This window comes from Micropterus dolomieu, linkage group LG11, assembly GCF_021292245.1.
Source record: "Micropterus dolomieu isolate WLL.071019.BEF.003 ecotype Adirondacks linkage group LG11, ASM2129224v1, whole genome shotgun sequence".
NCBI lineage: Eukaryota > Metazoa > Chordata > Actinopteri > Centrarchiformes > Centrarchidae > Micropterus > Micropterus dolomieu.
In genome coordinates this window covers 17,246,815-17,270,359 of record NC_060160.1, presented here as the reverse complement: position 1 = coordinate 17,270,359, position 23,545 = coordinate 17,246,815, and the positions used below count along the sequence as shown (strand labels likewise).

The window sequence follows — 23,545 nt, the reverse complement described above, 5'->3', positions numbered from 1 at the left end:
CCCTTTTTTTTTTTTTTTTGTCCCCCCCCCCCCCCCATTGTCTCCCTTTAGGAGAGGATGGTTCAGAGTCTCAAGCAGAGACACCGGGCAGTGAGACCAGCGAAGAGTGCCGGCCCTATCAGACATGTACCAACACAGCTCTGAAGGTGCTGGGTGGTCTGCTGATGGTGTTGTGTATCTCTTCCTCCTGGGTGGGTACCACTCAGGTAGTTAAGCTGACCTTCCAGTCGTTCTCTTGTCCATTCTTCATCTCCTGGTTCAGCAGCAACTGGAACATTCTCTTCTTCCCCATCTACTACTCTGGACATGTGGTTATCACACGGGAGAAGCAGACCCCAATACAGAAATTCAGGTAAATTGCAAACAAAACTATTTTAAATTTTCAAATAAATAAAATATTTTGGAAAAGAACAGTATCTGCCCAATTGCATTTCTGAGAACCTTTCACGATAAGCTTTTGTGTGCTTGCCAGTTTTGCTGTTACTGTTACATAAAAGTGCCACAGCAGATTAGAAGAATTTTTGGTTGCCATATCACGCTGGTAGAGTAAAAATTAAATAGTCCTTCTTTAATTGACATTTACAGATGTGTCAATGAAGTCAGTCGCCATAATAAAGAGAAATCTGGTTGTGTTTACATTTAGAAAAATAAGTAATAATGCCACTGTGTCATCCAAGACTCTTTTTATAATTTTTTTTTTTTTTTTTTACAACAAAACAGTATCCGTTACCATAACAGCTCCACTTGTGGCCCCTAGAAAATTTGCTCCTCTTTATACTCAAGTGGAGCAAATTTGAAACAACCCAACTGTCCATGAGGAACCAGGAAACTAAGCAACCAACATTTCCATCCTCAAAGCGTAGTTCTCTTGACAGCAAGGCTAAAAGTCTGACAAACAAAGACACTGTTCCAAGAGGATAAACAGGTTGACATGACTTTCTTTACCCTTCTGTGGTTTGTTTCCTCTAAAAGGGAGTGCAGCAAACTCTTTGGGGAGGATGGGATGACTCTGAAAATCTTTGTAAAGAGGACAGCACCCTTCTCAATACTGTGGACGTTGACCAACTACCTGTACCTCATGGCCTTGAAGAAGCTGACCGCCACTGATGTCTCTGCCCTCTACTGCTGCCACAAGGCCTTCGTCTTTCTCTTGTCCTGGATTGTTCTCAAGGACCGCTTCATGGGTGTTCGGGTCTGTATAAAAACGCCAACAATGATACTTTCAAGGACTGTTTTTCTTACTTCTGGGTAAGGGTAGTGATGGCTCTGAATCTCTACCTGCAGATTGTGGCAGCCATAATGGCCATCACAGGTATAGTCATGATGGCTTATGCTGACGGTTTCCATGGTGATTCCTTTGTGGGCGTGGCGCTGGCTGTGGGCTCAGCCTCAACATCAGCTCTCTACAAGGTTAGCACATTACAGGTTAAACCATATGTGTGATTGTGTTTGCAGTGACTTTAAATACTGGCATAGTCACTGGTGTAAACAGTTGCCTCCTCACCACCCAGGTGCTGTTCAAGATGTTCCTGGGCAGCGCCAACCTTGGAGAAGTGGCCCACTTCCTTTCCACCATGGGCTTCTTCAATCTTATCTTCATCTCCTGTGTTCCCCTCATCCTGTACTTCACCAAGGTAGAGCACTGGGGCTCACTGTCCTCCCTGCCCTGGGGATACCTGTGTGGACTGGCAGGACTGTGGCTGGGTGAGAGTGCATATACATCCCTGAAGAGGAGTGAGAATCATGGTTTCCCTCATATGAAACCAACAATTATTTTCATCATCAACTAATTGAGTAAATGTTCCAAGCAGACATATTTAAATTGTTGTTTGGTTTTCAGACCATAATATTTTGTAAGACAAGGAGAAGGAACAATAATAACTTGATGATTAATCAATAATCCAATCACAACAGCTGCAGATTATTTTTTGGTCAATCAACTAATCGATGCATTGGCTAATAACTAATTTGTACTTATTTTCAACATCTTTCATGCCTTTTACAGTGTTCAACATCTTGGTCCATGTTGGTGTGGTGCTGACATACCCCATTCTCATCTCCATAGGGACGTTGCTCAGTGTGCCGGGCAATGCAGGTAGGCTTTCTTTATGCAGTTCAAGTCTTACCTCCCTTTATTGGTAATTATGTCTTGATTGTTGTGGCGGAAATTAGTAAGGTTGTGAAAATGAGAGTGCATGGCCATACATACTGTGGTTTTGTCTTGAGAGGTCAGCACTTAGGGCCACTGTAGCAAACAGACTACACAGCAAGTCTGCCTCTCTTGTCCTGGAAACCCAATCATCAATGTGCCTAAACAGACCCTGCAACTATTCTCTCGCTGAGGGAGGATCAGGTTGCCAAGGCGACACTAAATGCCTGCAGACGAGTTATTTTCTTCAACCACAATGGACTGTATGAAGGTCAGTGGGTTACGGCAACTTGTCCCTGGACTCCAGACCGCAAAGACATAAGGGATAAAGTGGATTGCTTGTGCTGATTATAAGCCGCATTTGCTACATTCATCCCCTACAGCCGCAGTGTCCTGTGGTTTATCTTACTTTATGTAATTAATCTCAGTTTGTTTTTGTTTCTCCCCCACCCCTCCTTCCCTGCCCTGCTCTTTGGCTCCCTCTTTTGTTCCTGTCTTTCTTTCACCTGCTGTAGCCGTGGATGTTTTGAAACATGAGGTGATCTTCAGTGTGGTGCGCCTGGCAGCCACCTGCATCATCTGCCTGGGCTTCTTGCTCCTGCTGCTGCCAGAGGAGTGGGACTCAGTCACGCTGCGTTTCCTGGCCACCATCGCAGACAAGAAGTCCGAGGAACACGGCGAGGACCTCACAGAGTCCAGTGTCCACACTCGGAGCCGCAGTCGAGCAAACGGCGCTGTCTCCATTCCCTTGGCATGAGATGGTTGAGCTCTGCTAGTAGCCTCTGTTAACCAGTCTTGAAGCCCTGTCTCCATTGCCCACTCAGGAGGTGTAGGTGGGATGTTCGGTGTCCACATGGACTCTCTACCAGGAAGGCAGGAAGTAATGTCTTGAACCTTCACTCTGGAGATGCATTTCTGCCTCCGCCACTTCACTGCAGGAGGTGAAAACGAGAACATTTATGGATCTTGCTAATTGAAAGGGTGGAAAGTGTTATTTACTTTCTTGAAGTACTTGCCACGCTCAGTCCCGTTCCTCGCACGCACCCAAACCAAGAGCTGACTGACCTCCCCTGACCTACTCTGTAGACTGTATTCTGTGAATATAAATATTTGCAGGGCCAGTTTGGCTCAATCTTATGTGTATTTATGATATTTATTTAGAGCTGCAGAGCTAAGAGTATTAAGAATATTATTTTATGTCTTATTGAATAGTATTACATACAAGATTGGCAAGTATACTATGCGTACTGTACAGGCTTTTTTGGTTTCATAATAAAAACTTAAAACCCACCCTTAATCTCAGGATCACATGTATTGTATGTGGCTAAATCTTGTGTTATTCAACCATATTTTATAACATATTTTTGTTGCCCAAATCAGCATAGACAAGGATGCATACATTGCTGACAAAGTGTCACAGGTCCTTCATATTAAACAAACATTTTGGCTTCCTGTCATCAAAATACTGTTCTTTAGCTCAGCAACAAATTAGGACACTGAGGTCATGTCCTTGGGAATTTACAATTTAAAATACATATTCTATGCTTCAGGGGAAAAAAGGGGAAAAACTGAAAGGAGACCTCATGGAGAGCAACATTCTCCCTCCAGGAGGACAGACAGACACACAACAGAGTAGACAGAGGTACCTGTAGTATAATGACAATATGGAACTGAAACAAATGACAATATTAAGTGAATATAGAACATAACCAATCATTTCAAATAAATACTAAGCTTAACGCTTGGTCTGTATTTTATAGGCTAGACTAGTATTTTATTAATTTGATTAAATATATTATAATGTGACTATTTTAGGTAAATAAATGAATATAAAGTAAAGCACGCAGCAGTGGGGACAAACAGTTAATAAATTATATTATATTATTATTAATGCTGTCTATGGCCCTGCTTGTGTTTTATTCCGATTGAATACACTCTCCCACATCAACATTAACAAATGACAGTATGGTCAATGGTCAAGTAATGTCAAACAGAAAATGTGGAAACAGCGCTATAATGTTAACAATAACATGTAAGATCCAAAGTTTTGTATCAACCATATACTAGTATCATGGCTGATTTTCAGCAGAACCAAGTATAAGAATTTCTACAGCATTAGTAATCAGTAAAGTGGATTGCATTGATTTAGCAGCTTTGCAGAATTTTCCTCGCTATATTATGTAATGCTTTTCTGGGCTGCACTTATACACTAACACACATACATACACACACACACACGCTGAAAACTGAACAAGATGAGGAATGGTAGTTTCTACTATAATTTATCCTCTTTCATAGACACATACAATCTGTGGTAATAATGCATAGGCAATCTATCTTACTGGCAATGGAAAAAGCCCATGGGACATGTTTTGCCTGTAGAGCAGAACACGGTGATAGGCACACACCCTCCCAAGAGTCTAACACCACAGTGCCATTATGGTTGTGGGAGTGCATTCAGTGAGCTGAGAACTCTAATGAAGCATTTGCTGAGGTGACAGTTTCAGCTAAACAACTGCAGTGGCATTTTAACATATTAAAATAAATTAGCTAGAAGAAGCAGAGGAACGTGTAATGTTCAAACCTTAATTCTGTGATAAAGTAGTTACACTGCTGCTGCACAGCTGGATGCTGATAAGAGACGTAGAGAGGGACCTTATGTGATGTACATCTTTAGCCACAATAACACATAATACATGCAAAATATGAAAAAGGTGAAAATTGCAAGAATGACAAAATACTGCTTAAAGTCTGATCATATTACAGGTTGAAAGCCAATCAGCATCATTTGCTAAAAGGGACGAGCAATCAGCCCTTTTACAAGTAACATGAGCTAACTAACTAATAATACTCCAAAGAGGCCATGGTGTTTCCAAGCTGCAGATGCATAATTGAAAAAAAGAAGCTAAATAATTTAAATAATAAGACAAGTCAGCAGCCATGTAAGCTGCTTTGTAAGGCTGTACTTCAGCTACATGTTAATGTCAGTATGCTAACAAGCTCATAGTGCTAGCATGTTGATGTTTAGCAGGTACAATACACATTATAGGCTACCATCTAACTTTAGCATGCTAAGATGTCAGGAAATAGTGAAAAATGCCCATCACAATTTCCAGAGTCCAATCTGCTTAGTCTGACAACAGTTTACAGCCATGCGACTCAGCGAGTCCATAGGCACAGCAGGGAAGATAGGCCTATTTGGTCACAAACCCTAGTATTTGACAAACAGAACATTTTGACCTGATTGTAGTAGGCCTAGATTAAAGTAAAAGGCATAAAAGTTTGTACAAATGATCCTCCTCCTCTATGGATAGGCTATCTGTACCAAATGTTACCAATAATTGTTGAGCTATTTCAATCAAAAATCTAAAATTTCAACCTCATAGTGGCATGGAGGAAAAGACAGGGGATTACCAAAGTCATAGGATTCATCCCATGGGGACCTTGGATATCTGAATTTCAGTTCACCACAATCAAACCAAGGATTTTTTAAATATATTTCAGTTTGGATCAAAGTAGCATATGTGAACCGCCCCAAGATCCAGGCCACTAGCATGCCTGATAACTAAAATAATGTAATATATAATAAGGGAAACAGTCTTGAAAGTAATGACCACATAATAGATACCAAACACACATACACATTTTTCACAATTTGAAGCTAACCAGCAGGGATATGATGTAAGCTACAAGAGGGCTGATAGCCTACTATGACCCAACTTTTTAAAAGTGTTTATACCCCCTGTGGTTCTGAGCACTCATGAAGTCACATTTTTCAGTCAGTTAACAATTTCTTAAAGAACCTGTCTCTTTCCTCACCCCTCTGGGCTTTCCAATATGGAAGGGGTGCAGCGAAATAACATGTTCTTTCAAGCATTAACTTATGAGTTACAGAGTAACCTGTAGGGACAGTTGCCATAGAAACCTAGCTCATTATAATGAGAAAGACAAGTATGAAAGCAGGGTTGATTTACACACCTACTATTTTAACCGCTACCAAAAGTGTTTGTTGCTTTTGTACTTTGGCATCAGACAGAGATGTGTCAGGACTAGCATTAAGTTCGTCAGCAGGGGAGATGAGAAGACCACCAGGTTTGTTTGGAAGCCGCTGAACACTTTCAGTTATTCTGTAACTTACAGTTTTTTATAGAAGAGGCCAAACACCTGGGGAAAGTCCTGATTGACTGACAAGAAGGCAATAAATTGAAATTAATAATTGTAACTAAAACTAAACTTGACGAAAGATACACCAACTGTGAAACTTTTCATATCTCACTTGTACTAGATCAGAATTTAGTATTTCAGTTTGTCAGCCTTAGGACAAGGAGAAGGACAATGGGATCCACAGGCTCCAGACGCAGGCTGCGTACAGTGGCTCCATGTAATAGCCTGCAACAAGAGGGGGCAAAACCTAAACCACAGTGGACACTCCCTGCTCTGCAGGTCGCTGTGGAGAAGCAGTCAGGATCTCAGAGGAAGACAACCTTACCTCCACTGAAACAGGAAATAACTCTCTCCACACTCTCAGGTTAGTAAGTCTCCTGTCTCTATTGTTCATTCCCACTCAGGCTTTGATTTTTTTACAGACTACTCTGTGTTGTGAGTCTGATTTTGATACAAGATAACTGTGTGTGTGTGTGTGTGTGTGTGTGTGTGTGTGTGTGTGTGTGTGTGTGTGCTGTAAGAACCAAGTTTTGCAGGAAACATCCTACCAAAGCACAGCAACAATTCAAGCATCATTCACTCCCATCCACCCCGAAGAGCCCAGGTTAGCACAGCAAAATCAGCTGCCTTTTATAGTTTTACAAACTATAACAGGCTATTCTTGTTGTGTGAGTCATACGAGAACTCTAAAAATCTATATAATCCTGAGCTGGGACTCCAGCAGACTTAATTTAGCATTATTGTTTCTGACTGGTTGTGATTCCTACCCAGACATCCCATCATTATCTCTCCTCAGGCACTGCAACCACTGGCCCTTCAAATTGGCCACACAAGCACTGCCAATCAAATTGCCATGGTAATAGAACAAATAATATATCGCTGCTGACCATCCCAACGTCACTACTTAATGCCATCTCAAAGCCCAATGAGGAATTTGATGTTTGTTGTAGGGCAGGGACTGCAGAGATGGGGGTGTCCACCGGTTTTCTACAACCGGCCAGACAGGACACTCCGGCACCAGCAGAATGATTCAGGTAAAGCATATTGACAAAGTACAGAAGAGCTGAAGTGCATCTATAACATCAATAATTCAGATCTTACATTTTTATACTGAGGGGGAATTAAAGTATGCAGCACTACTTATGAGGTATGGGGGGGATATGGTGGAAAAAAAAGAGAGGGGCAGCTGTGAGTTGTGAGTGTGGGCCCCCGCTGTCCCAGCGGATCTGATTAAAGTGTCTGTGGAGTGGAAAGTAGGGTGGTCTACAGCCGTGACTGGCCCTCAATGGGATCTATTTTCAGGGTACAAGAAACAGAAAAGCTCCCACTATTAGAATCACACTCATTGACACAAAGAAATGTATATATATATATATATATATATATGTCTTGACAGTCACATGATTCTTTCTATACAATGGATTGCTTTAAATCCACGTCTGTCCATAGGAACTATGTTAACTATAAATCACATCTATGTTTACTATAAATCACATAAAGTAAAGACTCCCTGCAGATTTTGTATAGGCCTACAGTAGCCAGTGGTTCTCAACATAGAGGGTCGTGATGATTAATGTGCCATAGGAAAGAAGAAAACAAAATCTTGTTACATAAATATATTTACATTTTTTGGACTTTTTCTAAGGGGACACAAGCCAAAAAGGTTGGGTACAAGTGGTTTAATCTGAAACAATGCATTGTATTTTTTTATGTTGTTTTTTAAAGAACGTGTAACTACATCTGTCAAATAAATGTAGTCATAAAACGTACAGTATTCCCCTCTGAAATATAGTGAAGTATAAGCATAAAGTACCTCAGTAAGTGATTAAATGTACTTTATTACTTTCCACCACTGGTTGGTTATGACTCTGTGGCCTTTCAAGGGAGGGTTCCTGGAGGCCCAGACAGCTCTCACTCAACAGGCTCTTCGCCATCGGCGAGCTCACCTCCGACATGCCAGAGAGCAGAGAAGACATAAGGTTGTCTACACAGTTAATGGTAAGACTCCAAATTATTATTTTAAACAAGCAAAATATATCTGAATGTGGTCTACTGATCGACCCCAACATCATTTGGTCATTTAATTTGTCCCTGTAGGTCCAAATAGAGAAGGGATCCAGAGACTGAAACTTGTGAGAAGGCCCACAGAGAGGGACATCTTCTGGGATGAGACTACAGGAGAAAGTCTGGACCCCAGCTGCCTTCTGGACACCATGTCTCTGCCTCACCTCAGTGAAGAGAGACAACATAAGCAGCCAAAGAAACAGCTCCTGGACACAGGAGAGGACAGGATCCAGAAAGATTGAGCTCAAGAAGCCAGAAACAGAGAGGAAAGAACTCAACAAACTGGACATAGGGAACTGTCTTTAGAACACAACCTATCTTGTTAAACTGATTGGGAAATAGCAGGAATAGAAGTGTAAAACATAGAAGGATGGTTGGATGTGGCCTGAGTCAGCCAGAAGCTGTCAGACAGCGAGGATATGATGTGCAAGAGGAATATGGGATTATAAAATGGACATGCAGTCAACCAACAATATGCAATATAAACAAAACTCTTGATGCTCCAGGAATATTGCTTTGATGGCTGAGTTTATGGTGCCCTCTATGGGTGAAAGTGGTGCTGTTGAGGCAGTGAGTCTGAAGCTTGTTTAGCCTTTTCCACAATTTTGACACCAAATGTCCAAAAATTCATTTTATATTTAATTCAAAGATTTGGGATTCAAATCAGCCAGCTTTGAAGCTTGTCTATTACTGGGAATTTGGTGTAGAGGTTAGTACAAAGGAATCTTTTAGTATACAAAGATATCCCCTTGTTTGAAAATCTGTGCTCTTGAAGAATAATTACACTGAAAACAGGAAACAGCTAACTGCACCATAATTATTCAAGTGGTCTCCCTGAGGCCAGCTCTTAGTGGGTTTAGAGAGGCTAAGAGTAACTGGACTCCTACCAAACACCTGAGGCCACAGTGGCCAACAAAAACCTGGTCCTCAGACATGGCGCGTTAGATGAACAGTGCTGAGATCACGACGCACAGCAGGCGGCTGCACAGGAATTAAATCAGTAAAGATTACCTGGCAGTGGTTGAGTAGAAGTATTTCAATAGAAGAAATGAGCATTAAACTGTATCAAAGAAAGCCAAACATTCTCACATGAACTTTAGTGTACTCCACCACTGGGTGTCATTATTGGGCTGAGGGACACAGTGAGGTAAACTCCCACAGTTGAGTGGTTAACAGTTGCAGTGTTTGTAAAAGTGGAGTAAATGTTTTGGTTATCAAAACCTTTTGGTTTGAAAGATAATCTAAGCATTCAAGACTTTGCAACCTTGTAATATATATTAACCTGGTTTATGAAATCAACACTGCTGCTTTACTGTCACAAATTGCCTGTGTGAGTTTTATTTTGATGATTATTGTAAAAAAAAAAAAATTAAGTGAAATCCCTTTCCTGTATGTGTGTATAGAAAAGCAAACAATGATGAAATAAATAATTAGTTAATTAATGATTCTAAAAAACACTGTACAATCAAAAGGCCCAAAGGTGTGTGCTGAAGGCACTGGAGTGAGGCAAAACATTAAAATGAGTCTGTCTACTTAGCAAGCCATTCAATCAACAAAGCAAAGTCTGCCAGTGAGAGGCCACTGACTTCAGACTTGAGGAGCCAGACTGACCACATATTGGGATACTGAGGAGATTCAGAGTGGCCCAACTCTTCAAAAAAAACTTCTCCTTTTCCAGTTCGCTAGCCACACACACTGGGCCTTAAAGCCAAATCATCATGGAAGGGGAGAGCCGAGAGGTCTCGGTGTCTGCCACTCCACACTGCTACATAAAAAGAAGGTGAAGGATGCCGTGTGAGCAATTGGTTCCAATTGACAGAGGATTGGTCATGGTCAGCCTTCTGAGTGGAAATCCACGTGAGAATGCAGCATTTGGACCAGCAAGGGGCACAAGAGGCCAACAGCAGACAATGAGGGCACTCAGAGGAGTCTGGCTGCTGCGGATATATGGGGCACAATCTCCTCTGATTTAACCCTTCATCGGCTAGTTATTTTTTCAGCTTAACACACTGAGGTGGAGCTTTCATGGTAGAAATGTAACAGTTCAGAAACTCACCGTAGTTCAGGTTAATAGTAAACAGTGAAAAATGTCTGGAACTAAATGCCCCTTTTTAAATAATTTCTTTATAATTAAGTACTGATTGTAAAAGTGGGTGTACCTTGACACGTGTGTTAGAACAATAAAAATTTAAATCATCATACTTAAAGAACTACATTAATTGAGTTAAATCACCTACGCAGCCCTACCATTTCCATCCATGACTTTGTCTCCAACTAGGCAGGTCCTGCTTATTGAATGGGACAGGGTGCTTTAAAGTCTCAGAGGGCCACAGGGTCAGACTGGTTGGAGAGGTTGTGTGTTTGAACTAGCCAGTAGTTGACAGGGCGGGGATGGAGTCAAAAGGGGTGGGGGAGTGATAGGTGGAGGGGGCAAGGACTCCTGCCAGCTCTAAAAGAGGAGCCTTTTGTAGCCAAGACACTGGCCCGAGGAGCCTGGCCTTTCACTGCCCGGCCGCCCCTCTCCTCCAGGCCCCAACAGCTGATGACAAGGACCCAGCTGCTAATTATCCGGCTGATGGAGAGTCACTGAAGTGGGACTGTCAGAGCAAGGGGTGGCCCTTGTGTCTGCAATGGGATAATTCTGAGGGAGGGTTGAAGGTTGGAATATAAAAGAAGCTGGACTACAGGGGCGGGTCCTTTGTTTTAAGTATCTATCCATCAACAAAATCAATACTTCTGCCAGTCAGAGTTTGCACATTGTGAACTATGAGTGAAAGCAAAATGTCTTTTTACATTTTCTATCATTTGTCAGCTCATTTTCTATCATCAGCCAGTCCTGATCACTGTATATGCTTCTAACAGGGTCTTCAGTCCTATCATGTTCACATTATATATGAACTGTGCTCCTTTCCACCGAGCAGCTCTCAATGTAACCATGCTACAGCATCATCTGCCCAGAGGAAACTGGAGCAGTTCCTGTTGAATTCCATATGAAGTACTCTTTGGATAGAAGTTCTCGGGCTGAAAATAAGACAGACCATTTTTTTAGTTTCAGAAAATGTGTAGCCCTAGGCAGCAAAAGTTTTGATACACAAACTATTGTAAGCTTACATGTTACAATTCGTGGTTTGGCAGAGGAATAAACCTGCACTGAATGCGGGTCCACACAGCACCCAGACAGCGTCATGTCAGGCACTTTGAAATACAACTGTGAAGATAACAATAGAAGAGTTCATTACTTTACAACCTAGTGATTATATATCAATACATCCTTATACTATTAGAAATGATTTGTTGAAAAAATGCTGCAACATGCAGTAGCTGTAAATGAACAACACTTTGACTGTAACAGGCTTCTGATTATCATCACACACATATAAACTTACTTTGATATAGGCTGTAAGTTCTGTGCAGAGGGGGTCTGTGGGTCCTGGTGTCGGTCCAGAAAAGCTGATCTTGCCTTCCATTGTGACCTCGCGAGATTTAGGGAACTTTTGTCCTAATTATCAGCGAGGGGAAAACTTCTCATTAGTTTCTTTTTTAAATACACAGCTGCAGTAGAAGTGATTTGACATTGATGCTCAGGAGCACAGCGCTTACCCAGGCCCCAGACCAGCAGGTTCTTCTCCTTTGAGACATCCAGTTGTCCAGAGCTCACCTTCACATCCACAACTCCCATCTGATCCCTGCACAAGATGCAGAGCCCGTGCACATGTTAGTGCAAACATACTGACTTTAAAGAGAGATATCAACACACAGGCAACTAATGAAAACAGATATGACAAAGCAAAGCTGTTTATCCAGACTGAATCCTTTTTTAAAATGACCTATTCTCTCCGCTCTATGAGAACACTCACAGGGTCAACGTACTGTAAGAACTGGATAGCAGAATGGTCTACTAATAAAATAGATGTTTACAATATCTCTGGGATATACTGACAGGAATATTTTATCACATGGTTTCACATGACGGAGTTGAGATGTGGATTAGGTTACTAGGTTTACTTGGCTGTTGGAGTACTAAATTATTCAGCTAATGTGCAATGTGATGAGATTAGTGCAAAGAACATTGTGCAGTTTAAATAAGATACAGTAAGGTTCTGTTCCACATAACAAAGGCCAGTTTGAGAGACGATAAAATTGTTATAAATTATGGAATAGAAGTATTTTCAGCAATAGACAGAATTAATAATACATCACTAGTGTAAAATAGTGTGTAATAACTGGTGTTTAAACAATTAGCATTTACAATTTCAACAGTTTTTTAAAAAAAAGTCACTGATGCTTTTATTTGATTGCCAGCTGGAATTCATTTCATCAGTTTGCCAGCATAGCTAGGAAATGTGTGCTTCAGTAGTAAGATTATTTTAACCTACTTGAAAATCTGATTTGTTGATTATCCAATTGCTATATCTATAAATTCCTTTTTTAAGGCTCTAAAACAGAATGGCATCTTAAGTGACTTCATGTATTTAGTTTGTCATAAGGAAATTTTCTGGATGACATTTTACCCTCAAAGATGGCATGAACTGTGAGACATTAAACCTCTTTCCTCTACAGGAAAAAAATGCAGGCGGGTACTCAGATCTAAAAGATTACTTCCTCTTGTGTTGCTTACCTGTTGAAGAAAGGAAAATGTGCTTCACAGTACTCAAAGCTGTTCTTCACACTCTCGTGAAGTTTGAGGGTTACTGAGACACACAGCTGGTTCTCATGCTCCTTCAGTTGATATGAACCAAGGATAGGGGGAACAGGGACCTAATGAAGAATTATAGGTATCACTTGAGACAAATAACAACATAAAGTGTATGTTAGTATGTATATATATTTTATACCTGAGATGTATAGCTGCATAGTCTGAAAAGTTCCAGAGGAGGAGAGAAGGGGAACTTATATGGCCCAGAGAAAGCGGAGCCATCCCAGCTATCCACGCTACTGGCAGTCAGGATACTAGAATCCAGTGAGGTGACACAAGGATGGACCAAGATGTCCTGTAGTGGAGAACCATTTGGTGGCAGTGTGAGGGTCACCGTCACATTTGGGAGCACCCCTTCCACTTCACACTAATGACAGAAGGAAATAAATAGAATGAAGGAAAAGAACATAAAACAGGCAAAAACAAGTTATAAATTCACTTGCTTTCCTTTACACCGTGCACTTACTTTGCATGTCACAGTGCCAAAAACATCCCACAGATCCTGTCTGCTCTGGTTACCATACTGCATGGAGCGTACTGTTTCTGTCAGCGCTACGTTCACCACAGCTCGACCGCGGTGGAGACCCATCTTCCAGGCTGGCTGCTTCTGGTTGCCAGCAGGATTGGGCACAGTGGGTGTAGCAGGTGTCCCCAGGAGTGGCACATCCAGGGGCGTGCCAAGTGGACAAACCTGCAGGAGTACAGAGGGCAGCATCGCCATGCGAGAGGCCAGCCCTTCGCTATCAGGCTTACTCCCAGCACCGATGAGAAAAGTCTGCAGACCTGCCAGGAGTGTGAGGCCTTGGGAGACAGAAAGCAGGCTGGCAAGGGGTGGCCGAGGTTCAGCTGGGGCATCCACTAAAGGCAGGCAAGCCAGGATAAGAGGCCCTTGCGAGATGGCCAACACTGGCCAAAGTGTTCCCTTTCCATGACTGTCCACACGCAGCTCCAGGGCTGGTGATCGCTGACGATGAAGGCAGTCATCTCTGAGAGCTACATAAGACTTATCTGAGTCTGAAAGTCCCAGCTCTGTGAGCAGTAGCTGCAGCACAGTGTTGTCTTCTGGGACTGCTACATAAGAGGAACCTGCCAGGCTCCTTGCACGGTGCTCCACAGTAGCATACCTCCTGTGTGGGTAAGACACAAGACATTAAAAAACACTGTAGGCTGCATGCAGTGTGACAGCAGATAATTTACAATATTACAATATTGTAAACAGGAAGTGGAATATAAGAGAAATCACAACTCAGACACATACCTTGAAAAAGTTGACACATGTTCTCCCTTCTCGTGAGAAATAATCCACAAAGCACGCACACTCATTTGCCCGGCTGCTCTGAAACCCTCAATTTACAGACAATTCTCTGACTTCAATGTAGATGTTTGCATTATATCGTGCAGTTGTTGAACTCAAATGTTCCTCGCTGTATGTATTTGACCACCGCAGCGACTCACTTCCTGCTGTTGTTTCATGTGACAACAACCACCAATCAGCCGACACATGCGCTTGCGCACTTGCGAGCAGCTGTCCCCACCCTTCTCCACCCATACAGGAAGCTGGATTGCTAACCAGCTAGCTGTCAACAAAGGGCAAAACTGCACGAAATCCATGTGGAAGTCGGCGGTATTACCGAGTCTGAACCCCTTCCTCTAAAGTTCGTTTCACTCCGCCGCCAGCTGAATGTTGAACATGGCGACAACTGCTCAGCTGTTCGAGGTAAAATGACTTCTGCAGCGAATAGCTGTGTTAGCTGTCAGGCTAGCTAGGGAGCTAACTACCATTAACGGTAATGTCCTCATTCACCCTGAGCGTGTAATACTAGAGAACAAGTAATGATTCACACAGCTGGGAAGATGTTTGTTTGTTTGTAAGCTAGACATAAAAGGTGTAAAAATACATTTTAGGTGTGTTATTCGGGGAAACTGACATGGCATTGACTTTAGTGTGCCGTAAAACGTAACGTTATGCGTAAGTCTGCTCTTGTTGCGTTTGTAGCTGGTGTTTTTGTGAGTTAATCATTAGTACACTCACGATTTCCCCTCCCCTTCAGGAGCCCTTTGATGCAGATGAGTACATTGAAAGGTTGGCATGGAGGACACCCGGAGGAGGCTCCAAAGGAGGAGCTGAGGCATTTGACCCCAAACGGTGCAGTAGGCTCTTGTCATTTCACATTTACTGTACACATCTTCTTTCCTTTCTGAACATGAGGCAGTAACTCAGTAGAATATCACACTCCAGGTTTTAACTTTGATTTTGGGGACAATATCGTTGCCAATGTGTCACCGGGTTCCTAAATATATCTAGTTGCTGTCTCATTCATTTAAAAACAACGCACCAGTGTAGCCCTATTGGGAGTATGTTTCCACTATTACAAATAATACAGCTTCAGAAATAAAGAAACTCCACTCTGCTGACATGTACCACAGCTGATCATCTCTATATGATCATAGATGCACTCTCTTGGTATGACTTAATACTGTCTTCCTGGCCAATTCTGTGATGTAATTTATGCCTCATCCTTTCATATTTTCACTTTAAGATATTTTTCCTCTGTCAGGTCAAGTCTTAAATAATCTGTCTGGCAATACACCAGACAATACCTCTATTTTCTCTGTTTTAATCTCCATTCACATTATATTATGCTTGTTCTCATTTCTAAGGGGTTAAGAGCAAACAGTTGGTTTTTAAGTTGAAAGTATTTTAATATAAATTAGGATTTCTTTATTTACAGCTGTCAGTATCAACTTTAAGTACTCAGAGTGAAACAGAGTTAGTCCTCCTGCACTTACTAAACCTCATCTTGGTGTCTTGTATGCTAATGTAGTGCTTTTTTGATGGTTGGTTCAGAGAAAAACGGGACACATCTATACTTAAGATTTTTGTCCATGGCATTTTCACTGCTTGTTGTTATGTTTACACTCGGGGACCAAGTTCTTTCTCGTAAGCAAAAATGCCATAACAGTTTAACTGTACTGTGGATCCATCCTGCCTTATCTACTTCCTCCACAAAACTGTTGCCACCACCTCCTTGGAAGCTCTTAGCGAGAAGTCAGAGACAACATATCTGTGGAGGCCACCATACTGTGAGTCACCAGCCAGGGAATGAGTGTCTATTGGGAAGGGATGGGAGATGTCTTTAAGCTGTAGCCAGTGCTGAGGGAATTAGTCAAGAGATTATACACTCATCATTTTGGGATGTTTCCTACTCTGTGAAATGTGGTGCTGACTTAGAACATTTGCTCTACAGTCCTGATGGCACTTAAAATGCAGCTGACGAAGTTGCTAGTTTTCAGAGCTCCTTAAGTCTGGGGACCCAGGAATTAAGCATCTGGCACTATTCTGTAACTAACTATAACTATAACTGTGAGGTCAGTGGGACAGATTTAACCTTGTGGTCCACAATTACTCCTCCAGAGTTAAAGTGCTTTTTAGTGTGTGTTTTACCTGTTGTTAGTTGAGTATCTACTGTATGCTGATTAAACCACTGTGAGTTCTGGATCTACATTCTCTCTTTCCTCTGTGATAGGCTGTTGGAAGAATTTGAGAACCACATAGAAGAGCTGAAGCAATTGGATGAGAAGATCCAGCGGCGGGTGGAGAAGCTTGAGCACCAGTGTCATCGTGAGGCCAAGGAATTTGCCCACAAAGTACAAGACTTGCAGAGAAGCAACCAGGTCTGTTGTATGGCCAAGTAAAGAATGACACCCATCTGAATGTCTTTGAGCATTAATTTTTTCACATTACAGAATCTTTCAATTCCCCTCTGTTTTTGTCAATTCAGGTGGCCTTTCAGCATTTCCAGGAGCTCGATGAGCACATCAGCTATGTGGCAACCAAGGTTTGTCACCTTGGCGACCAACTGGAGGGGGTGAACACGCCTCGGCAGAGGGCCGTGGAAGCTCAGCGTCTAATGACTTACTTCAATGAGTTCTTGGATGGAGACCTACGCAGTGATGTCTTCAACAACCCAGAGAAGGTGAGTATGCTGCATGTGTTCCTCCCATTCACTTCAGTGGAGGTATGTGTGTGTGTGTGACCACTGACGAGGACCCCTGCTGTGATACTGCTGGAGGTGAGAATGAACAGGCTTATAAGGTAAACCGTCCATATTAATTTGTCAAGTTTATCCCTTTAGTCGGATCCCTCGTCTAATTTGGATTAATGAACTGTCATTTCCTCTCTGACAATAGCTGGCTGATTGACTAGCATGGATGTCAACATGCTCATGTCAACCCTAATTGCATTTACAGAAGGTTGTCTGGGAACAAGTATTTGGTTGGTCCTCAGCTTTGTGTCGCATTACAGCAGCAAAGAGCTTGTGGCATTATGGTACATGTAAGGGCGGTGATAACATGCGTGCTATCCACGCGGTGGATGAGATGAGATGCACACTTTTACTAAGTTCCTGCCTACACAGACGCCATGTTGACGTTAGATGAGTGACCCCTGAAAGTTTGATTTTGCAGTTTTGTAAGTGACAGTAGAGAGATTGGGATGCTTTAGATTAATTCCTGTTAGTAGCAACATCGTTAGTGGATGCGGAGCAGTGAGTTTGGGGGTCAATCCCAGAGACGAGAACTGGAGATGGAGCTATTTTTCCGGAGAGGCATGCAGAAATATCTGGCCAGATTCCTATTCCTGAGCATACCTCCAGACGAAGGGGAAAGAGGAAAGCTGCAAGTGAATAGCTGATGGGGGATGGCTTTGCTAATCCTTCTGAAAGGGAGGGCTGGGCCGCCAGCGTGGAGACAAGTGCTGCTAAACCCTGACTGCAGGGAGACGGCTACATTACTTACATGGGATTTAGCTAATCTTAGCTGGGGGACAGATACTTAGAAAACCTTCGCCGAGCAGAAAGGCTGGATCCTCCTCTCGGGAGCAGAGTAATGATGTTAGCTGAGGCAGGCATCTGCGGGAACAGAGGAGTTGCGGACGGCGGGCCTTTCGTAGGTCTGGGGCTTTTTTAGCCAGTGTGTATGTCAGGGGGGCGGGGGGAGGGGGGTACTCGACAGGGCCCCCTTTTTTTAGACAGATATCCCTGGCCGGACAGATTATTGAAGGCGATTTAGACTCCTGTGGGATTACAGCCCATTCAGAAAAGGCATGCCAATAAAGAGTTGGATGTGCTGCTAAGTCAGGACTGCTGCTGTTGCTGCTGCCGATGCCCAGGTGAGCGCAGCCTGTCTGTTATCAGCTCCTTGTTCAACATGGGGAGGTGGAGGAGGGCTGCTCTAAAATGATGATCCCCCAAGTGGAGACACTGCCGGCGGCCCGCCAGCTCTCTGTCTGGATGTCCACCTCTCATGGTCCTGTCATGCTCGCTCTCTTTTTTTGCCTCACCTGCCTCTGTCTCTCACACACACACACACTTACTCTTTCTCTCTCTCTCTCTCTCTCTTTCCTTCAGATTAAGGAGGCTGCTGATATAATTCAGAAGCTGCATCTCATTGCCCAGGAGCTGCCATTCGACAGGTGAGTCAGGCATCCTGGAGGCAGCTTTAGACAAGAGCATTGTCAAACAAGGGGAAGGGGGAGCATTAGTGATGTAGACTTTTCCTCACAGTGTAAGCCCAACGCATGAAGTATTAAAGCATTTTATTTCAGTATCAAAATATGTTTCTAGAAGTTAAACACACATTTACTTTTTTTAATATATATAGTGGGATATAATTTGTAATGGTCTCCTTGAAGATTAATTATCTTTTCCTCTGACAGATTTGCAGATGTCAAGGCAAAAATTGCAAGTAAGTTTGCGAAAAACTCATCATCTACTATACTGTCTCTGCTTAACAGTCCCCATTCCAAATACATCAGAAGTTAGCTTCAAATGATAGCATTATTTTATGTGTCTTTGTTTGTTTGCGTTTTTACCCAGGTAAGTACCATGACCTGGAGCGGCAGTTAATCCAGGAGTTCACTGCTGCCCAGCGCAGGGGTGAGATTGGACGTATGCGGGAGGTGGCAGCGGTTCTATTACATTTCAAGGTGAAATAAAATCTTATTTGTGTACATTTGATTTCCAGGCCACATTTAATCTTATCATTACTCTTGCTTGATACATTGTATGCTGTTCTAATATGCATGTTTTCAAATATTGCTTGAATCTGCACGTCAGTGATGTAATTTTGCAGAAAAGTAACTCCTGTTTCTTTCTTATTTTGTTCAAGGGCTATGCACACTGTGTGGACGTCTACATCAAGCAGTGTCAGGAAGTGGGTGTTCCTCTTAGACATACTATTCCACTTTTTTGTTGACAGTAATATCCAAAGACTTCGTGTTAACTCTTTATTTATCTCCCTAGGGGGCCTACCTGAGAAATGATGTGTTTGAGGACACTGCCGTCCTCTGCCAGAGGGTCAACAAGCAGGTGGGGGAGGTCTTCAGCAGCCCAGAGACTGTTATGGCCAAACTCATCCAGAACATCTTTGAAAACAAATTACAGGTATTTCTATTACTCTACTTAATTTGTTTCGTTTCATTTTGACATGTCTTATTTGTCAGGTTATATGTGATACCTTTGCGTCTGCAGGCCCACGTTAAGGAAAAACTTGACGAGACCCGACACTCGGATGTAGAACAGTACCTCAAGAACCTCTATGACCTTTACACCAGGTATTTCACTTGTTCACATTTTTTTAAGTCACTTCCTGTCTACACAGTAAGTGTTTAAGGGCTTACATATTTACGCACTTTAAAAAAAAAAAATGTTTTCCAGGACCACAGCATTGGCCACCAAGCTGACAGAGTTCAACCTGGGCTCAGACAAGCACACGTTCCTGTCCAAGCTGATAAAGAGCATCTTCTCCTCATACCTGGAAAGCTACATTGACATGGAGAGGGAATATATTCGTACTCGAGGTGCCATGATTCTGCAGCGCTACTATGACTCCAAGAATCACCAGAAACGCCCAATTGGCACTGGCAGGTCAGATTTGGCAGCATCTTACTTTTTATTTTTAAGTTATTGCTTTACTTTTAAGGGTTAGGATTAGAATGTATTTTACAAAAGGACACGATATAACAAAATAATCAAAATCTCTGTCTTTCTACAGTATCCAAGAACTGAAGGAGCGGATCAGACAGCGCACCAACCTCTCCCTTGGCCCCATCATTGACACCCATGGGGAGACCTTTCTGTCCCCAGAGCTAGTGGTGAACTTGCTGCAGGAGACCCGTCATGCCTTTGAGAGATGCCACAGGGTGAGGCCACTAAAAATAATTTCCAGCCTGTTTTTAGAAAAGCCGATATAAAGAGGAAATCCTGCTGGACTAAAATTGTTAAATGTATTTCCTTTCGTTCTGTTTGGGGTGACACAGCTTTCAGATCCTTCGGACCTGCCCAAGAACGCGTTCTCCATCTTCTTGCTGCTGGTTGAACATCTCTGTGTGGAACACATCGACTACGCCCTAGAGATTGGCCTCTCAGGTAGATGCAATTCAGTTTACTTTCTGTGTGTTGATTTGACCCACTGTTAAGGAGTTAAATCCACACTCAGCCACACTGCGTAAAAACTGGTGCCGCACTGTAGCTGTGTCCCAAATCAGTGACTGGACTCTGTGAGGGATGCAGGCCACAAGGGTGTGTCCGATCCAAAGGCCTCTTTCCTAGATGAGACAGTCCAGCGTCATAGAGACTAAAACTAACAGTACATTAAGGTACTTGTCAACTCGTAAAGGAAACATTTTCAATCAAACAGCTGACAAATTGGTAGATAACAGGAATCCTCTCCATGTAAGTTTATTGAGACCACTGCAAGTTATCATATTTTACATAAACACATGATGGACAACTGGGAATTAATGTACTAGGTCAGGGGTAAATATATACAGCAAAATGTTTTCTTTTAATTGATGTAGAGGATCCTTTCAAATGCCAAAGCCTCGTCAGCCTGTGTGACTTATTTGGTCTTAAAACATGAACGTGAAGATGCACCATGTGATTTGAAACATGTGACATCACCACCTGACACCTGAAGCACAACATTCAACCATAGATACTTCGTAATTACAACAATGTAGATGAAGTTACATGCACCCACTACAGTTCATAGCCTATTACTTTGTCAGAGACCAGATGACGTTTCTTGGTATAGATACCATTCGGTGATATAACCATCACATTTTATGTAAGTTAACAAAAAAAGAGAATCTCCAAGTTACCTTGATGCAAAGCAGGCTGTGCCTCTGTGGCTTTTCTTTGCATTCTGTATGTGGCTGAATGCAGGAGGTAGCTTATCATTTTCAGGCAGCTACAGTGGAACTAAACGTGTATTCATCTCCCAAAGAAATGCACTGATGTCTCCATAATTTGATTACTTTCTCCTATTGACGGTCGACATTGCTGTTGTATTTTTGTGGTTTGAACCCACAGACCCATATAGCAGGCAACAGTGGTTTTCTGCCCTGAATAATATTGATTTATCCTTTTTTGGTTAATTGTCTAGACTTACTCTCTCTCTTCGATCTACAGCAATTCCCTCATCAGATGCCAAGAATGCCAACCTGTATTTCCTGGATGTAGTTCAACAGGCAAACTCTATCTTCCACTTGTTTGACAAGCAGTTTAATGACCAGCTCATGCCTCTAATAAGGTCAGTTCTGGGTTAAAATAATATATATATATATATACCACCATATTTGGTTGTTATATTGCTGCTGCCTCTCATTAGCACATAACTTTTTTTAAAAAAAGGGAGACCTCTGATATAGCCTTTTTACAATCTACGTCTCCAGCTCATCTCCAAAGTTGGCCGAGTGCCTGCACAAGAAGAAAGAGGTGATTGAACAGATGGAAGTGAAACTGGACACAGGAATCGACAGGTCAGTGTGTTTATAAGTGGCCACAACCTGCTCTTACATTCAATGTGTTTCATATGTGCAGACAAAACCCCATAAATGAATGGTCTTTTCAATGTATTTAATGCTACACACAGAACAATAAACTGCATGGTGGGGCAAATGAAGCACATCTTAGCAACCGAGCAGAAGAAGACTGATTTCAGGCCTGAGGACGAGAACAACGTCATGATCCAGTACACCACAGTAAGAGAAAAAGGCCCTCAGCTCACACGCAAAACAAAACAAAAAAAATCAGAAAATGGAAATCTCTTTCTCTTGACCTTTAAATTTTTTTCATGTTCCCCCTTGCGTCTCCCCGCCCGGCAGGCCTGCTCCAAAGTATGTGCCTACGTCAGTCGGCAGGTGGAGCACGTGCGGAAGTCCATGGATGGGAAAAATGTGGACACAGTGCTGACTGAGTTGGGCGTTCGTTTCCATCGGCTCATCCATGAGCACCTACAGCAGTACAGCTATAGCTCAATGGGAGGCATGCTGGCCATCTGCGACGTGGCTGAATACCGACGGTGCGCCAAGGACTTCAGGGTGAGTAGGGGGGCATAGGTCCAGGATACTCTGGTCACAGGGCAAAACATGGCTCTTCCAACAAAGACTCTACCTGTGTTTATTACATAAACTGGTTATGTCAGTTCAGGTTAATAGTGTAATCCTTTGGTAATATTATGCATCCAGTACAAACAAAAGGGGCTGCAAGTAAGGACTATTTTCATCATGGATTAATTGATCGAATCTATTTTAGTGCTTAGTCTATAAAATGTCTTAAGGTGTTGCGTATTTTGTGACCTACCGCTGTTATATTACACAGAAAAGCTGCAAATTGTCACATAGGAGACTTTGGAACCCTTTATATGACATTTTTATTTGATAAATTTGATAAAATGGTTGATAAGCTAAATTTCTCTGTTGATTGACTTTTGACCAATCATATCAGCACTGCAAACAAGTAAATACAGGACAGGAGGAGGAGATCGTGTGTTTTTCAAGCACTATGGCTAAAGAGATGTATTAGATATGACCTACTGTAAGTCACAATACAATAAAATCTGTGATTTATCTTTTGAAGCATTTGTCCTAACAGCCCTGTGTGTCCAGTTATCCAAGGACTAACTTTGTGTATGTGCTGTAGTTTACAAGGTATAATAGCTTGCATGTCTGTCTGTCCCTCCAGGTCCCTCTGGTTCTGCAGCTCTTCGACACACTCCACGCCCTCTGTAACCTCCTGGTCGTTGCCCCTGACAACCTAAAGCAGGTCTGCTCAGGCGAGCAGCTCACCAATCTGGAGCGAAACCTCCTGCACGCCTTCGTCCAGCTCAGAGTGGACTACCGTTCAGCCAGACTGGGCCGACACTTTAGTTAATGACTGATTCAACACCTCGACGCCCTCTGTCCAGTAACCCATGCTTTGATGAGATGATGCACCTTGGAGATACCCATCCCTGCTTCAGAGAGTGCTTCGGCCTGGCCCCAGTGTACAGACTTTACTGGGATTGATTTGTGCCACTGCTCCCTGAATGTGGGAAATGTGCATTTTACCTTTTTTTTTTTTTTTTTTTTTTTTTTTTTTTTTTTTTTTTTTCCGAGCTGAAGAAATTTAAATGTCTATTGACTTATGATT

At 42.5% G+C, this 23,545-nt stretch overlaps 4 protein-coding genes across 8 annotated transcripts in view; 3 read left to right on the top strand and 1 right to left on the bottom strand.

The window, feature by feature from the left end:
• slc35f4 (solute carrier family 35 member F4) overlaps positions 1–3,439 on the top strand; it is a 17,731-nt gene extending 14,292 nt beyond the window's left edge. For 2 of the 3 annotated variants that reach the window (XM_046063054.1, XM_046063055.1), the window contains 6 exons: positions 52–352; positions 973–1,192; positions 1,285–1,410; positions 1,512–1,704; positions 2,006–2,095; positions 2,665–3,439. In XM_046063054.1, the coding sequence (XP_045919010.1) occupies positions 52–352; positions 973–1,192; positions 1,285–1,410; positions 1,512–1,704; positions 2,006–2,095; positions 2,665–2,906 (1,172 nt within the window). In that variant the 3' untranslated portion in view covers positions 2,907–3,439. Of the gene's footprint in view, positions 1–27; positions 353–972; positions 1,193–1,284; positions 1,411–1,511; positions 1,705–2,005; positions 2,096–2,664 lie in introns of all 3 variants that reach the window. The other variant, XM_046063056.1, reaches the window with a different exon arrangement.
• A 2,565-nt stretch (positions 3,440–6,004) lies between these two features.
• Positions 6,005–10,560, top strand: LOC123979231. 2 transcript variants are annotated; one of them, XM_046063059.1, is made up of 7 exons: positions 6,005–6,241; positions 6,455–6,677; positions 6,835–6,917; positions 7,110–7,169; positions 7,264–7,347; positions 8,197–8,311; positions 8,411–10,560. In XM_046063059.1, exons 2-7 carry the CDS (start codon positions 6,485–6,487, stop codon positions 8,617–8,619), a joined length of 744 nt encoding a protein of 247 aa, XP_045919015.1. In that variant the 5' UTR covers positions 6,005–6,241; positions 6,455–6,484; the 3' UTR covers positions 8,620–10,560. The 2 variants fall into 2 exon arrangements, with proteins under 2 accessions (XP_045919015.1, XP_045919014.1); XM_046063058.1 differs by having other exon boundaries at positions 6,007–6,241; positions 6,463–6,677.
• Positions 10,561–11,066: 506 nt separating this feature from the next.
• Positions 11,067–14,546, bottom strand: ap5m1 (adaptor related protein complex 5 subunit mu 1). Its single transcript, XM_046063053.1, has 8 exons — positions 14,332–14,546; positions 13,540–14,200; positions 13,213–13,440; positions 12,996–13,135; positions 11,978–12,063; positions 11,764–11,876; positions 11,489–11,585; positions 11,067–11,398 (listed from the first exon to the last, which is right to left on the bottom strand). Exons 1-8 carry the CDS (start codon positions 14,394–14,396, stop codon positions 11,316–11,318), a joined length of 1,473 nt encoding a protein of 490 aa, XP_045919009.1. The 5' UTR covers positions 14,397–14,546; the 3' UTR covers positions 11,067–11,315.
• A 19-nt stretch (positions 14,547–14,565) lies between these two features.
• On the top strand, positions 14,566–23,500 carry exoc5 (exocyst complex component 5). 2 transcript variants are annotated; one of them, XM_046063050.1, is made up of 18 exons: positions 14,566–14,790; positions 15,125–15,219; positions 16,601–16,748; positions 16,856–17,050; positions 18,482–18,546; positions 18,790–18,818; positions 18,950–19,059; positions 19,242–19,286; positions 19,376–19,516; positions 19,604–19,686; positions 19,790–19,999; positions 20,127–20,274; positions 20,392–20,500; positions 21,545–21,665; positions 21,808–21,894; positions 22,008–22,116; positions 22,240–22,455; positions 23,099–23,500. In XM_046063050.1, the coding sequence occupies exons 1-18, from the start codon at positions 14,755–14,757 to the stop codon at positions 23,285–23,287; spliced, it is 2,136 nt and encodes a 711-aa protein (XP_045919006.1). In that variant the 5' UTR covers positions 14,566–14,754; the 3' UTR covers positions 23,288–23,500. The 2 variants fall into 2 exon arrangements, with proteins under 2 accessions (XP_045919006.1, XP_045919007.1); XM_046063051.1 differs by lacking the exons at positions 14,566–14,790; positions 15,125–15,219 and adding an exon at positions 15,235–16,157.
• The last annotated feature ends 45 nt before the right edge of the window (positions 23,501–23,545 follow it).

Bases quoted from the DNA above. Each gene is read 5' to 3' on its own strand.
- LOC123979231 (XM_046063058.1), top strand. From the start codon at position 6,033: ATGAGTTACAGAGTAACCTGTAGGGACAGTTGCCATAGAAACCTAGCT. The intron at 6,242-6,462 runs GTTTGTTTGGAA...TCAGTTTGTCAG, and splicing joins GGAGATGAGAAGACCACCAG to CCTTAGGACAAGGAGAAGGA. The intron at 7,348-8,196 runs GTAAAGCATATT...TGGCCTTTCAAG, and splicing joins GCACCAGCAGAATGATTCAG to GGAGGGTTCCTGGAGGCCCA.
- ap5m1 (XM_046063053.1), bottom strand. From the start codon at position 14,396: ATGAGTGTGCGTGCTTTGTGGATTATTTCTCACGAGAAGGGAGAACAT. The intron at 13,136-13,212 runs GTATAAAATATA...ATTCTTCATTAG, and splicing joins TATGCAGCTATACATCTCAG to GTCCCTGTTCCCCCTATCCT. The intron at 12,064-12,995 runs GTAAGCAACACA...CATCTTGTGCAG, and splicing joins CATTTTCCTTTCTTCAACAG to GGATCAGATGGGAGTTGTGG.
- exoc5 (XM_046063050.1), top strand. From the start codon at position 14,755: ATGTTGAACATGGCGACAACTGCTCAGCTGTTCGAG. The intron at 14,791-15,124 runs GTAAAATGACTT...CCTCCCCTTCAG, and splicing joins CAACTGCTCAGCTGTTCGAG to GAGCCCTTTGATGCAGATGA. The intron at 19,287-19,375 runs GTGGGTGTTCCT...TTATCTCCCTAG, and splicing joins ACATCAAGCAGTGTCAGGAA to GGGGCCTACCTGAGAAATGA.